The 14729-nt window shown below is 38.4% G+C and overlaps 1 protein-coding gene across 5 annotated transcripts in view; it reads right to left on the bottom strand.

The window, feature by feature from the left end:
* Positions 1–3735: 3735 nt before the first annotated feature.
* Positions 3736–14729, bottom strand: part of Rnasel (ribonuclease L) — a 35784-nt gene continuing 24790 nt past the window's right edge. For all 5 annotated transcript variants that reach the window (XM_033762131.1, XM_033762130.1, XM_033762129.1 and 2 more), the window contains 4 exons: positions 8215–8420; positions 7766–7898; positions 4990–5123; positions 3736–4161 (listed from right to left, as the gene is read on the bottom strand). In XM_033762131.1, coding sequence (XP_033618022.1) covers positions 3975–4161; positions 4990–5123; positions 7766–7898; positions 8215–8420 — 660 coding nt within the window. In that variant the 3' untranslated portion in view covers positions 3736–3974. The remainder of the gene's footprint in view (positions 4162–4989; positions 5124–7765; positions 7899–8214; positions 8421–14729) is intronic.

A 14729-nucleotide genomic window follows, 5' to 3' on the forward strand; every position in this document is an offset into this window, starting at 1 on the left:
GGAATTGGATCCCAAGCCACCTTCACCCTGTCTCCCCATTATACCTGTTGCAGATGGGGAAAAGGAACAATGGGACAAGTCACTCTCACATCTATTCGGGGCTCTGGTACCTGCATAGGTATTGTTCCTAGTTCATATGAATATCTCTGTAATAAAACCTATCCTGTTAATGCCACTGCATATTATGTCCCCTCCAGTAATGGATGGTGGGCGTGCTCCTCTGGTTTGACCCCTTGTGTGAATGGACAAATATTAGCACAATCTAAAGATTACTGTGTCTTGATTGACCTAATGCCCCGGATACTCTATCATGAATATAACAACTTCCTAGATGAATGGAATGATATAAAAAGGGTTAAAAGAGATCCAGTAACAGCCATAACCCTAGCAATATTACTGGGGATGGGCGTTGCAGGAGCCAGTACTAGAACAGCTGCTCTCATCACATAACATCAGCAATACAATGGTTTGCAGATAGCAATTGATCAAGATATAGAGAGAATAGAGCTGTCAATCACTAAGCTGCAAGAATCCCTGAGTTATTTGGCAGAAGTAACTCTTCAGATCAAAAGAGGGATGGATTTCATATTCCAACAGCAAGGGGGGATGTGTGCTGCTCTAGGAGAAGAATGTTGTTATTATACTGATCATTCTGGAATTGTAAGCGACTCCATGGCCAAGGTCAGAGAAGGCCTAGAAAAATGGAAAAAAGAAAGGACACAATCTCAGGGATGGTATGAAAACTGGTTTGCCTCATCTCCTTGGCTCACATCACTACTGTCAGCTTTGGCTGGTCCTTTAATTCTGATCTTAATTCTATTGATAGTGGGACCATAAATAATTAACAGACTGACTGCTTTCATTCAACAGAGAATAAGTGTAGTCAGACTTATGGTACTCCGTCAACAGTACCAACACATCCCTGCTGAAGACAGGGACACTAACCAGCTCTCCACCCAGGTCTCCACACAAATGGCTCATCAGCTGATACCAAGAACACAAAACCCAAACACCGTCGAAACTTCCTTCATATGGAAGCCACCCTCCAGAACCAACCGTCCATCTGGATCTCCACCAGGTTCAGAGAGTTCCTAGAAAATCTGCTCCCCAATCTATGTTGGATGACTCCACACCCTTGTCTGGTCCTACAGGTAACCATTTGGGTCTCTGAGGCCTGGCTCCAGGGATCCCTTTGTCAGTTCACGCCAGCTGAAATTGAGATTTTCACTTTTCTTTTACTTTTCATTATTTCTGAAAATGATTCACCACAGTTTCTGGACTCTCCCCTCTATTTAGATCCTGCCTCAGTTCCCTTCCCTGCTGACCAACCTGTGTGTTTAAGATTTTATCTTACAGGTAAAATTTCAATGACCTTCAGTTCATCTCACACAATGACAGCGCAGCCAAAAAGACATGAGGCTAACCCCTGCCCTTGGATCGACTCGTCGCCGGAACTCCACAGGAAGTAGTTACAGAAGACAGACACTCCGCCCCTTTTCCACCTGCCAATGGACATGTTGGTTGCCAGTCATCAACCAAAATCAAAGAGTGGGGAATGTTAGGAAATTGTACATGTTACTTTAAACTCCACCATTTTATACCTGACTTCCGGGTTCTTCCTAATTTAAGTTTCGTTTTCCCAACCTAAGTTTCATTTTCCCAACTTAAGTTTTGTTTTCCTCCCCGAGTTGAATTCTTCCCAGAAATGATGCCAACATCTGATAAGGGACTCCTGCATGACTAAGACCTTATAAGGCAATGTGGCCTGCAATAGGTTAAAAAACAGCTAATTCCCCTAAAATTGCAGAACTCCCACCCAAGACCCTATAAATGAGCCAACACTTCTTCCCTTGGTAACCCTTCTCCTTTTCTTTGCCTCCCAGCCTTTGTGCCTCACCTGACTCCCTTCAATAAAGATCTCCTGCCAGACCTCTCGGAGAATGAGTGACCGGATTGGGAGGGGGCGCCCAAAGGGGCATGTGCGACCCCTTTCAAAAACAAAACAAAAAAAACTTACCTCAAATTTTTCATTTAGTATTTTCTATAGATATCACTAATCTGTAAAGTGGAACTGTCATTCAAAGAAAATGAGACTTAGTAAGATGATTCAAAATTTTATTGAGTATACTTCCCTGATGGGTATTTTTATTGACATGTCCAAGTATTCACTACAAATTGAACACTCAAAGCTTAACTGTAAAGCCTAAAGCACTCTTGCTGTTCATAAAACCATTTTTTAAAATCCTTCAGTTTATTTCTTTCAGTACATCTTAATTTCATTCAGTGACAACCATTTATCCATTACTAGACATCTCATTTTCAAAAAGAACCTTAGATACTATTTTGTTCATATTCCAAAGCTGCATCTTAATCACCATTAAAAATAGAAACCTCAAACTAACCATCAGAACAACTATTTAAATCAAGAGAGTAATACTTACTAGCTATATGTTCTAAAATAAATCAAAACACTCCTAATCTTATTTTCTTCATCACCAAAATGAGTATCAGCATGCTTATCTTACAGGATTGCTTTGAAAAGCAAATAATATAATAATATGCAGGTGTGATGCATAACAGATAAAGCACCATAAAAATGTAAGGTTGTATTATTCAGGAACAATGATAGCTTATTTATTATTCAATGAATATTTATGAAGCATGACCATAAGACAGACATTTTGCTAAGCAATAATGATACAAATTCAAAATTAGTCATTGACCCTAGAAAGAAGCTTCAATACCCATGAGGAAATCAAAGATGCAAAGTGGAGAGAAGCAGATGGTGATTTGGCCTTTGGTGTCAGAATGGAGTATGGAAGTGAGGATGGAGGAGGACTACCTGAGTTGCCCACACTAGAAGAGCCTACTAAAATTACAGATTCAGCAGCAACAACATAAATATGTGTCACTGCTCTATAAAGTGGTCCACATAGTCCTGGGCCCAAGCAGTTCAAAAGTGTCCCAGACCTTCAAAGCAGGCTTTCTCAACCTGGCACCACTGGTATTTTGCTCTGAATAACTTTGTGTTATAGGGCTGTCTAGTATGTTGCAGAGTAACTCTACCTACTAAATGCCAGTGGAGTCTGCCTCTATCCAACTGTGACATCAGAAATTTCTTCAGACATTACCGCATGATCTCTGAGAAGCTAACTTGACCCCAGTAGAGAACTTCTGCTGTTAAGTCATAGAAAACCAGTGCAGGTACTTCTAGGAGGAATGGAATTCATGCAAATAGTACCTAGACTTACAATGGTGCTCAACAAATACTGAATGAATGAATGAACAAATCTCCTGGAACCCCTTTGGCATATTGCTCTTAGTCTTATCAAAAGAGCTCTGGGCTGTTAATTTAAGTTTTTTAAATGCCCAAGTGAAAGGAACACTAGGATCCATTTATACAGTTCTTGGTACAAACTGTATAATCCAGCCCAAGTAGCTCAAACTGTGTGAGACTAGAGTTCTTAAATGGGGGTAATAAATTCTGTTTTACAAGGTCATTGGGAAAATTAAATGAGATAACAGCTTAGAAGACTTAGCATTCTCCTTTGGTGTCATTGATAGGAAGAATCTCAGGGCACCTTCCCACTTCCTGCCCATAAATTTTACCCCCTAAAATGAACTAAAGCAGAGCTGGGTGTGGTGGCACATGCTAGTAATCCCAGCACTTGGAAGACTGAGGCAGGAGGATTGCCACAAGTTGGAGGCTAGCCTGAGATCAAGTTACATTGAGTTCAAGGCCAGCCTGAACTACATAGTGAGACTCTGACTCAAAAAAAATAATAAAATAAAATGAACTAAAGCAGTTTGGGGGCTAAAGCAGTTGAGTGGAGTGCACTGTGATAGAAACTGACATATCAGGCATCCAGCTCATCCCTCATGGGCAATGAATGGGTCAGTTAAGAGGTCAGAGGTTTGTGACTTGCCAGGAACCACACAACTTCTAAGTGGCAACTTGAACATGAAAGACTCAGTCAGCACTCTGATCCAGCCAACCTGCTGTTCTGAATGCCTTGGTCACACTGCAGGTTGGATGGATTATAGATTTGGGGAAAGTGCTTTTTGTATTCTGTGTTCTGCAGTTTTGTATAGACATAAATCACCAAATCTGGAAATGTCTTCTGAAAATAATGGGAAGGGTCTCCAATTATTTTCTTTATCCTGAAAATGAAAACATGAATGGTTAAGCATACTTGCCCCAAGCACCCCATCCTTCAAGAATATGACCCAAGGGTTTACAACTCTTTATTGATTTCTTTTTTTTTTTCTTATTGAGTTTATTGGTACATTTTAGGTATACAGTACAGTTATATTCATCATTGGGATATTGTACCTTTATGTGACAGATCTTGCTTCTCATTTTTCCCCTTGTCCCTGTCCTCCCTTCATCCCCTACTCTTTCTTAATTTCTACTGCAAAATGAATAAGGACCTGGGGATCTAATAGAGCAAGATCTTTTGTTTAATTCCTTAGTAACTCTGCAAATGTTGGCCACTTAATTTTTCTGAACTTCAACTTTTTCATTCGTAAAACAGAAGGAATACAGTTTTACAATCTCTTGTGTACAAACTTCAAATTCAAAAGAGCCCTGAACCAAAAAGCTGTGTGTGTGTGTGTGTGTGTGTGTGTGTGTGTGTGTGCACTATCATGTTTAGCTATCATTTTTGGCATCAAAAGCTGATTTAACCAACATAGGGTTGTTGTTTTACTTCTGTTAATGCAGCATTTTTTTTATCCAGCTGTCTGATCTCCTGGGTTACTCACACAAGAAATCACTAGCTTCTGCAAAAAGTAAAAAGTAAGACAAGCGCCATCCAGCCTTGTCCATAATTAATTGTAGGGCCACAGTGATAACCTTTACTCAACAGAGAGGAAAAACTGCTCTTCTTTTATCAAAATAACTTCTTTCTGCACAAATATGTATTGGGGGCTAGATGTTTAAATTGTTCTCATTTCACATGTGATTTACAAAATGAAAATAATATTTACCATTTATTTTTTTCCTCATCAATATGCTCTCCGATATTCCGGATGAACTTCAGCAGATCACCCACAGTGTTCTGGTAAAAATTGCCACTTTTTTTATAGAAGCTATCCATTTTTTCCATAAGGAATTCATCAATCTAAAAAATAAGATATTGAACATAAATGTGGTGGTAACATAAAATAAATCTGATGGCATGTTATTACCAAAAGGCAAGATACAAATTTAAATATATGCTACTCAACTCATAACTAAAACAGAAAGACTGAAAGTAAGTGTAACCTACCATAATGCTAATTATAATTGTGCTTGAATGCAGGATTATACATAACTTTAAATCTGTGTCTATATTTACCAGTGAACTCCTTCCATAAGAAATTAGATTTCTTTTTTTTTTTCAGCTTTAATTGAGTTTATTGGTACATTTTAGGGATACAGTACAGTTACATTCATTGTTGGGATCTTGTACCTCTACATGACAAGTCTTGGTTCTCATTTTTTCCCCTTGTCCCTGCCCTCCCTTCACCCCCTCCTCCCCTCTGCATCTACAACCACTTTATTTCCATCTTTTCATTATCTCACATTTTTTTCTTTTCCCTTTTTACCCTTCCCCTACTTGTCCCATACTCCCTACACCTTTAGCTCCTTTCTTCCCACTTCTCAGTGTCAGTAATCTTATTAGGATCTTCTGTATTATTGCAGATTATTCACACTAGAGAAACTATTTGGTATTTACACATGTGTGCCTCATTTATTTCACTTAGGAGTATATCTTCAATTTAAAAGGTTTTTTTAATTCCTATACTAGGAAATTTATTCATTATGCTATACAATTTTTATCTTTTCAAATTCACACTTGATTACAATAATTTCCTCTTTAAAGAGGCTTGTTCAGGAGGAAACCTGCCATGGTAACAATTGGTAAGTGTAGTTTGGCTTTTGTTTATTTTTGTTTAAACATATTTTCAACAGGTTACTTATTTCTCCTCTCCTCTAGTATCCCAGGACAACTTCCTTCATATTAATGCCTTACTCTTTCTTTTGCTTGTCACCCTTGTAGGAGGACCCCATATTTGGAAAGAGCTTAGAGTAGGAGAACAGGATGCCAAGTTAACATATTGCCAAGAAGCCAGAGTCACTTAGGAAGAGGAACTGGTGCCTGGACCAACCCCAGTGGGGTTGCTGCTGAGACTGCCTGGAACACACACCATGAACAGTGATAACCACAGTAGTATACCTTGGAAAACTTAGATCATACACCTATTCTGCTGAAACCAAACTGACCACAAAAATGGGTAAGTCACTAACATCAACAGAAAAACACAATCTAAGATGGATATTAAAAGGTAAAGCTTGAAGTCAATCAAAATTCAATATGTCATTGAAACAGGAGGAAACATGCAATGAGTTGGGAAACAAAAGAACAGATTTTTTCTGCCCAGTTTTGTTAATCTCTGGGTGACCTTTGGTACTCTGGTATCTCTGGTACTATAGATACCATCTCTGAGCCTCAATTTCCTCTGAAATTAAATGAGTTGATGGAGTTGACAGCACTGTGGCTTTTGTGTAGTACAGTGGCCTAAGCACATGGCCTCTGCAGCCGTTCCTCCCAGCTTCAAATCCTGCCACACCCTTTCCTGGCTCTGTGCCTTTGGAAAAATTATTCTTCTGTGCCTAAGCTTACCAATCTACAAACAGATAATTACCTTAGAGGCTGTTTGAGGACTGAATGTGGTAACATGTATAAATTCCTGAAAACTATGACTGCCATTTAGCACTACAGAATCATTATCTATTACCAGCTGCTCTAATTTCAAATTTCTCTTTCCAAAGTTTAATAGTGAGCTGAAGTTTTATAGATATTTGTGGAATTTACAGGCTAGCTAAGCAAACAGACATTAAGCCAGCATTATAAGTGTGAGAAATAGAATAGAGACCAACTAGGGAAGGAAATAAACAGGAACCAGAAGAAAGAGGTTTTGGAAGAGACATAGAATAGAAAGTTGTTGATTGAAGTAAAAAAACAAAACAAAAACTGAAGATGTGGATTATTCCATAGTTCTTCATACATGTCCTCAGGGTACCCAGCACACATCACCCAGAATTGTTTTTGTGGGTCTCTCAGCCCCATAGACACTATATATTTTCTGCTTTATGTGACCAGGCTTCATACTGGCCTACCATATGACTGATATTTTGTAGATATTTTTAAATTAATAATGATAAAATTTCTGATACTAAAGACTAGAGATGGAGATAAATTTTCTAGTTTCACTATACTTAGATCAAGTTAGGTGGAAATTCTCTTGAAAATTTTTTCATGAAAGATCATCTTTTCTTCATAGTGTTTTCTCAAGGGACAATATAGGCAGGCATGTGGATCCTTAGAGCTGTGGATCCACAGGTGACAGGGTTAGCCTAACTCTTCTGATGTTGAAATGTTGCATGGTGGAGCACCTTCCCTAGACTAGGTTCTGTTTAGTTCCATATGCTGGTCATAATGGCCAGGAGGAAAGATTCATGGTGAAGGCCTGAAGGAGAAGCCTGAATAAGACTCTATAAGGAAACTTGGGTCTAGGAGAAACGGAACTTTCTGAAAGGAAGCCCAGAGACCCAAAATTTCTAAGGGGGTCTGGGAAGGAGAGGAACAGAAAGAAAATCATCTTTTTGCCTTCCTAGCTGGAACAAACCAATGGTATAAAAGAAGTTAGAAAAACTAATATAAAACATCATACAAACTCATTTCTGGAATAACTCCTAGGGCAAAGTGATTGTTTATACCTTATCTTTCCACTTATCAAAACTTCTGGAACATTCAGATGACTCAGGTTGTAGCAGTTTGAGGATGTCACCATCAGAGTTTCTCACTTTGATGTCATTTTCATTTCCTACATTCCGAAGTGTCCTATAGCGGCTGAAGATGACAGAATTATGGTTATTTTGTTCTTTCAACTCTTTGCAGAAACAGAAAACTGATAGATTTTAATTTCTAAGAAAAATAGTAAAGCTTTTCAAAAATTCTTCATGATAGAAAGGCATCCAACCTTTCTTTGCTCCTATTCTTCAGAAGAGGAAGCCAGAAACAGGAAGCTAAATCACCTCTCCACAGATACACAGCCAGAGTATGTCAGGCTGAAAGAAAGTCCTGGACTGGCTAATTCTCAGCCCTCATCCTCACTACCTCACTCTCCCTTTTGGATCCCTGTGATATACACTCAGGTTTTACTTACTTCTCCCAAGTCCAAAAGAAGGGATGACCCAGAAGGTTGTTCAGATAGTCTCTTGCATTTTCCCCAGGGAAGAACAAGTGATGAATGAGGTCCTTAGTTTCCTCATCTGGAGAAAGTCGAAGCACCTGTTCATTACTTCGAGCCTTCAGCTTCTCAAAAGGAATCTCTCCCTTCTTTATCACATAAAGGGCTAGCCATCCAAGGGCCTGCACAAGGGCCACAAAAGAGACAAAGGTGATTATGAGTTTCCTTTCTATTTGGGTAACTTTGGAAGATGTGACACAAGATGCATGCACATGAAGGATGGGAGAAGTCCACAGGCTTAGTAGGAAAAGAAGGCACAGGCCTGTGCATAAAAAGTTCTTTGAAGATATACGTGGAACTAAAAGAATCATATCACAGTGATATATGTGCACCCATGTTTATAGTGTCACAGTTTCTAATAGCTAAAACTTGGAAACAGCCCATTTGTCCATCAGTTGGAAAGTAGATAAAGAAGATGTGTTTTTTTCTATAAAATGCAATATTACTCAGCCATAAAGAATGAGAAAATAGATTCATTCATAGGAAAATGGATACATATTGAAGATATACTCCTAAGATAAATAAATAAGTCACACATGTATAAATACCAAATAGTTTCTCTAGTGTGAATAAGCTATAATAATACATAAGATCCTAATAAGATTACTGACATTGTGAAATGGGAAGAAAGCGTCTAAAGGTGTAGGGAAGGTGGAATGGATAGGGGAAGGGTAATAAGGGAAAAGAAAAAAGTTAGATAATGAAAAGATGGAAATAAAGTGTTTGTAGATGGGGAGGAGAGGAGGGGGGGAAGGGAGGGCAGGGACAAGGGGAAAAAATGAGAACCAAGACCTGTCATGTAGAGGTACAAGATCCCAACAATGAATGTAACTGTACTGTATCCCTAAAATGTACCAATAAACTCAATTAAAGCTGAAAAAAAAGAAGAAAGAGACAGATCTCTTAAACTTGCTGACATTAAAAAAAAAAAAGAAGAGAAATGTGTGGCCCACACAGTTCAAGTATATGAAAGCAAATGATAACCCTAGGCCAGAGTTGTCAAAGCAAGACAGATCTCTTAAACTTGCTGACATTAAAAAAAAAAAGAAGAGAAATATGTGGCCCACACAGTTCAAGTATATGAAAGCAAATGATAACCCTAGGCCAGAGTTGTCAAAGCAGACTACTCAGAGGAAGAGGGATTTGAACTGAGCTCTGAAGATACTGATAGAATATAGATAAATTGGAGAAAATGAGAACATTTTAAACAAGAAAGATGCTGAGACTGGCCAGAAGTGAGAGATTGGATCTGCGGCTGTGTCAGGCAGCAGATAGTGACAGTCTGTTGAGATTGGGAGGGGCAAAATGCTAGCCAAGGAATTAGACCACAGAAAGGAGGGAAAACAGAGAAGGAGGTCAGCACAGGTGCCCTCTACCCATAACACCACTCAGGGATGGAGCTGAAATCTGGAGCCAAAACAAGGAGTAGAGAGAGAACTGCCCAACAGGTTTGGGTCCAAATCAGCTCAGGGGCTTTGGGCTGCAAGGCCAGGCTCCCTATTCTCTCTGCAGCAACAGCTATTACAAGATCCTAACATTTGGCTCAGCTTCATGTTTTTTGGGCTGGAGGTTACCCCACCCACCCCTTTCAAAAATTCTCTGAAAGCCTCAATATCTGGCCTTCTTCAGACCTTAGCACAAGGTTTTAAACAAGGTGAGGATAGAAATCTCATCTACTTTATCCTTAGACAGAAAAAGGTCTCTTGGAGAAATACTGTTGATACTTGGACAAACCTCCTGGAAGTTTTCCCTATTTGCTAGTAGAGGAAGGAGGAAATCCAAAGAGACACAGAAAGGGGTCACAGTGATAGCCAGGTCCAAGTCTACCCAGTGTGCCACCTTATCTTCTGCATGCTGAAAGCCAAACAGATGCTCTCTCTGTTGAAACTCATCCATAAGAGAGTTAGTAGATGCCTTTGTTGACATTGAACTGGGGACAGTGATGAGGCAGAGTCAAAGCTTAAAAGATCTTTCTTTCCTAGTTAAGATAAAACATCCCATATTTAGCTAAAGGAACGAGGGTAATGAACAGGGTAAGGAAGGAGAAAGAAGAAAAAATAAATAGGACAGGAGATATCCCTCCACCCTGCCAGGGTCCAGCCTGCGGGACCAGGTTGCCAAGCCCTCCCCTGTAGGCACTGCTATTGCTGCTCCAGCACCAGGAGGTAGCCCCACCCCACTCTCAGACCTCCTCATTGTGCCACTCCATGAACCCACTCTGCAGAGGTATAGCTGGTTATAAAGGGTAATTTTCTGAGCTCCCAAATTTGAACATCTTTAAAGAAAGGGTAGGGGAAACCTGTAGTAGAACTGTCTGGAGATCAACCCTGCAGGAGGTTGGGGAGCTCAATTTTGGCCTTGTGGTCTGAGGTCAGTCTGCATCGCTGGAGTCTGCCATCAGCTAGCTGAGTTAGGAGGATTTGGTTCTACACATGGCTACACATGATGTGTATTATTACAGCAGAGATATAGTCTCAAAGAGGGCCTTCAAAGTCATTTTTTTTCCTTTTCATTCTTTTCCTCATTCCACTCTGTAAAATTTTTTCTGTCCGCTTTGGCCAAGTCAGTCTCTTGCTCCACCATATTGTCCCCCATCTCCTATTCTGTTCCTTCTTCTTCCCTGACTCAGATTTCTTCTTTTATCATTTTTTTCTTCTTTATTAATGTTCTTTTTTTCTATCATTGTGCCTCACTCAAGGGTCAGTAGTTTCAAGAGAAAGTGAGCCCCTATTGCTGTTAAGGGGATATATTTTTGTCCTTAGACTTGCACTCTGTCTATCCCTTTTAAGCTTAAGAATTTCCTGAAGATTGTGTAATCACTCTGTGTCCTCTGGCTCCACTTGAAAACTTCTCCAGTTTTTTTTACTTATTTACTCTTCTCACCCTAACTCTGTCTAGGCCCCCATCCTAAATAGTAAATATGCTATGCTGAGAAGTTTGTTCACTGCAAGCATATTTTGGGCTGCTTTTTTATTTTAATTAAATTCACATGGTTTAAAGGTGATAGATTAATGTCTAACACTTGGTCAATTTGCAAGTAGTAATTGATCCTATTGTGTTGCTGATTGTATCAATTGGGATAAAGGATAAAGAATGATTTGATGAGTTGTTTTCACTCATATTGTGAAAATGAGAATGTCTATGAGTCATTAGAGAATCAAAAGCTAAAACACAACTATATCAGGAAGATTTCAAAACCCAGAGATTGAATCAAGGACAACCCAACAACAAAAATAAAAATGAGAAAACACTTAAGCAAGACACAAAGACACACTTCCAGTTCACCAATGGCAAACAGTAAGGCAAAGGAGGATGAAAAGTCTGATAGTGAATCACCAGGACACTCAGAACTCACAGAACAGGAAGTAACAAAACAGATCAATCAGGCTCTAGAAAAATTCAAAACAGAAATAATTTCCCAGATAACCATAGAGATGGTGAGCAAAATGAAAGTCATGATTCAAGACTCTACAACAGAAATGGACAAAAAAAATAGATGAGCTCAGGACCATGATAGAATCCATGAAGGCCCAGCCTAAGAAAGAAATGCAAACAATGAATGCCCAACACAGAAAAGAAATGTAATCCATTAAACAGACTCAAAAAGATATCCAGGAGTTTAAAAAAGTGTGTGCAACAAAATAAAACAATGCAAAGATAGAATCTCAGATTTAGGAGATAGGATCACAGACAGTGATCATGAAAAGAGAGGTCTCCTAAAAATGGTAAGGGATCAAGAGAAACTGATTCAACAACTCCTAGATGATGGAAAGAAGAATAACATAAGACTGATAGGAATCCATGAATTAGAAGGAGAAAATGCAAAAGACTTTAAAAAGCTGTTCACAGAATTCATGACAGAAAACTTCCAAAATGGAGGGGAAGATTTTGACACACATGTAAGTGAGGCTTATAGGACTCCAACTACCCACAATCAAAAAATTCTACACCTAGAAATATAATAAACAAGATCCCAGAAACCCAACAGAAGAACAAAATGCTACAAGCAGTAAGAAAAAAGAATTAAATCATATGAAAAGATAAGCCCAACAGAACCACAGCAGGCTTTTCAATACAAATCCTCAGGTAAAGGAGAGCCTGGAATGAGGTATTTCCAGCCCTAAAAGAAAACAAACTCCAACCTAGACTCATGTATCCTGAAAAGCTCTCTTTCAAAATGGATGGGGAAATAAGATATGTCCATGACAAAGAACACCTGAAAAACTTCATGAACACCAAACCAGCACTACAAGGAATTCTAAACAATATCCTAGAAAAAGACAATGAAGGTCACAACACCATGAAGCCTAACAGACCAAATCAAATAGGCAAGACAAGAAACTAAAAGGAGAGGGGGGGAAAGGTAAGAGGAGTCAACAAAAGGACAATAACATGACAATAATAAGTCAGTACATATCAGTTATAACCATCAACGTCAATGGCCTCAATTCACCAATCAAGAGAAATACACTGGCAGAATGGATTAAGAAGCAAAATCCAACAATATGTTGTATATAAGGCACATAGTGCAAAAAGAAGCCTATAGACTGAAAAGGAAAAGGTGGAAAACAATTCTCCACGTGACAGGAGCCCAGAAAAAAGCAGAGGCAGCAATCTTATTCACAAAGTAAATTTCAAACCAAAACACATCAAGAGAGACAAAGAAGGCCACTAGATCTTTGTAAAGCGAACAATTCAAGAGGAAGGGATGACAATCATAAACATATATGCACCAAATACTAATGCCCCCAAGTATATAAAAAAATATTAAGAAACATGAAAAACCAAATAAGCACTAATACAATTATAGTGGGAGATCTAAATACCCCTCTATCACAAATAGACAGACCATCTAGGCAAAAATTCAACAATGAAATACTACAACTCAACCAACCTTTACAACGCATGCACTTATGAGAGGTCTATAGAATGTTCCACTCTCAAAATCAGAATATACATTATTTTGGCTGCACATGGGTCATTCTCCAAGATAGACCACATACTAGCTCACAGAATGGGTTTGAATAAATGCAAAAGAATTGAAGTTATTCCCTGTATATTATCACAGTGCAATTAAGCTGGAGATCAATAGCATAAGAAAATGTAGGAACTTCACAAACACATGTAAATTGAACAACACTCTCCTGAACAATAAATGGACCACAGAGGAAATTAAAGAAGAAACTAGACAGTTTTTACAAATAAAGGAAAATGCCAATACAACATACAGGAATCTATGGGACACAATGAAAGCAGTTCTACAGCAAAAATTCATAGCACTGAATGCCCACACAAGGAAAACAGAGAGAGCTCCAATAAACAACCTAATGATGAATCATAGAATACTAGAAAAACAAGAGCAAGAAAAACCCAAAGTTTGAACAAGAGAGGAAATTATAAAGATTAGAGCAGAAATCAATGCAATGGAAACTAAGAAAATGATACAAAAATATATGAATCAAAGAGTTGGTTTTTTGAAAGAATAAATAAAATTGATAAACCCTTAGCAAATCTTATCAAAAAAAAAAAGGAAAGAAGAGGCACAGATCCATGCAGTCAGGAATGAAAAGGCAAAGACACAACAGATCCAACATAAATCCAGAGGATCATTAATACCTACATTGAGAACCTATACTCTAATAAAATGGAAAACACAAAAGAAATGGACAGCTCTCTAGATACTTATGAATTACCAAAATTGAACAAAGAAGATGAAAACATTTTAAACACCCCAATTATAATCAGTGAAATTGAAAATGTAACTAAAAATTTACAAACAAAAAATAGCCCAGGTCCTGATGGATTCACTGCGAAATTTTACAAGACATTCAGAGAAGAACTACTGCCATTACTCTTCAGACTTTTCAATGAAATTGAAAGGGAAGCAACACTTCCAAATTCATTCTTGAAGGCAAGTATCACTTTGATTCCCAAACCAGGGAAAGATGCAACTAAAAGAGAGAATTACAGGCGAATTTCCTTACTGAATATAGATGCAAAAATCCTTAATGAGATGCTAGAAAACAAAATACAGAGGATCATCAAGAAGATCATACATCCTGACCAGGTGACATTTATTCCAGGGATGCAAGGATGGTTCAACATATGTAAGTCAAAAAATGTAATACACTATATTTAAAAAGTCAAGGACAAAAACAACATGATCCTCTCAATAGATGCAGAAAAAGCATTTGACAGAATTTAACACCCATTCATGATAAAAACCCTCAAAAAATTGGAATAGATGGTCTATATCTCAACTTAATAAAGGCTACCTATGAAAAACCAACAGCCAACATCATATTAAGTGGCCAAAAACTGAAAGCCTTCACCTTAAAATCAGGAGCAAGACAAGGATGCCTGCTATCACCACTCTTCTTTGATATAGTTTGGGAAAAATTAGGCATGGCAACTAGACAAGAGAAAGAAAT

The sequence above is a fragment of the Fukomys damarensis genome, unplaced genomic scaffold, assembly GCF_012274545.1.
Source record: "Fukomys damarensis isolate Sample0158 unplaced genomic scaffold, DMR_v1.0_HiC HiC_scaffold_11, whole genome shotgun sequence".
NCBI classification, from domain to species: Eukaryota; Metazoa; Chordata; class Mammalia; order Rodentia; family Bathyergidae; genus Fukomys; species Fukomys damarensis.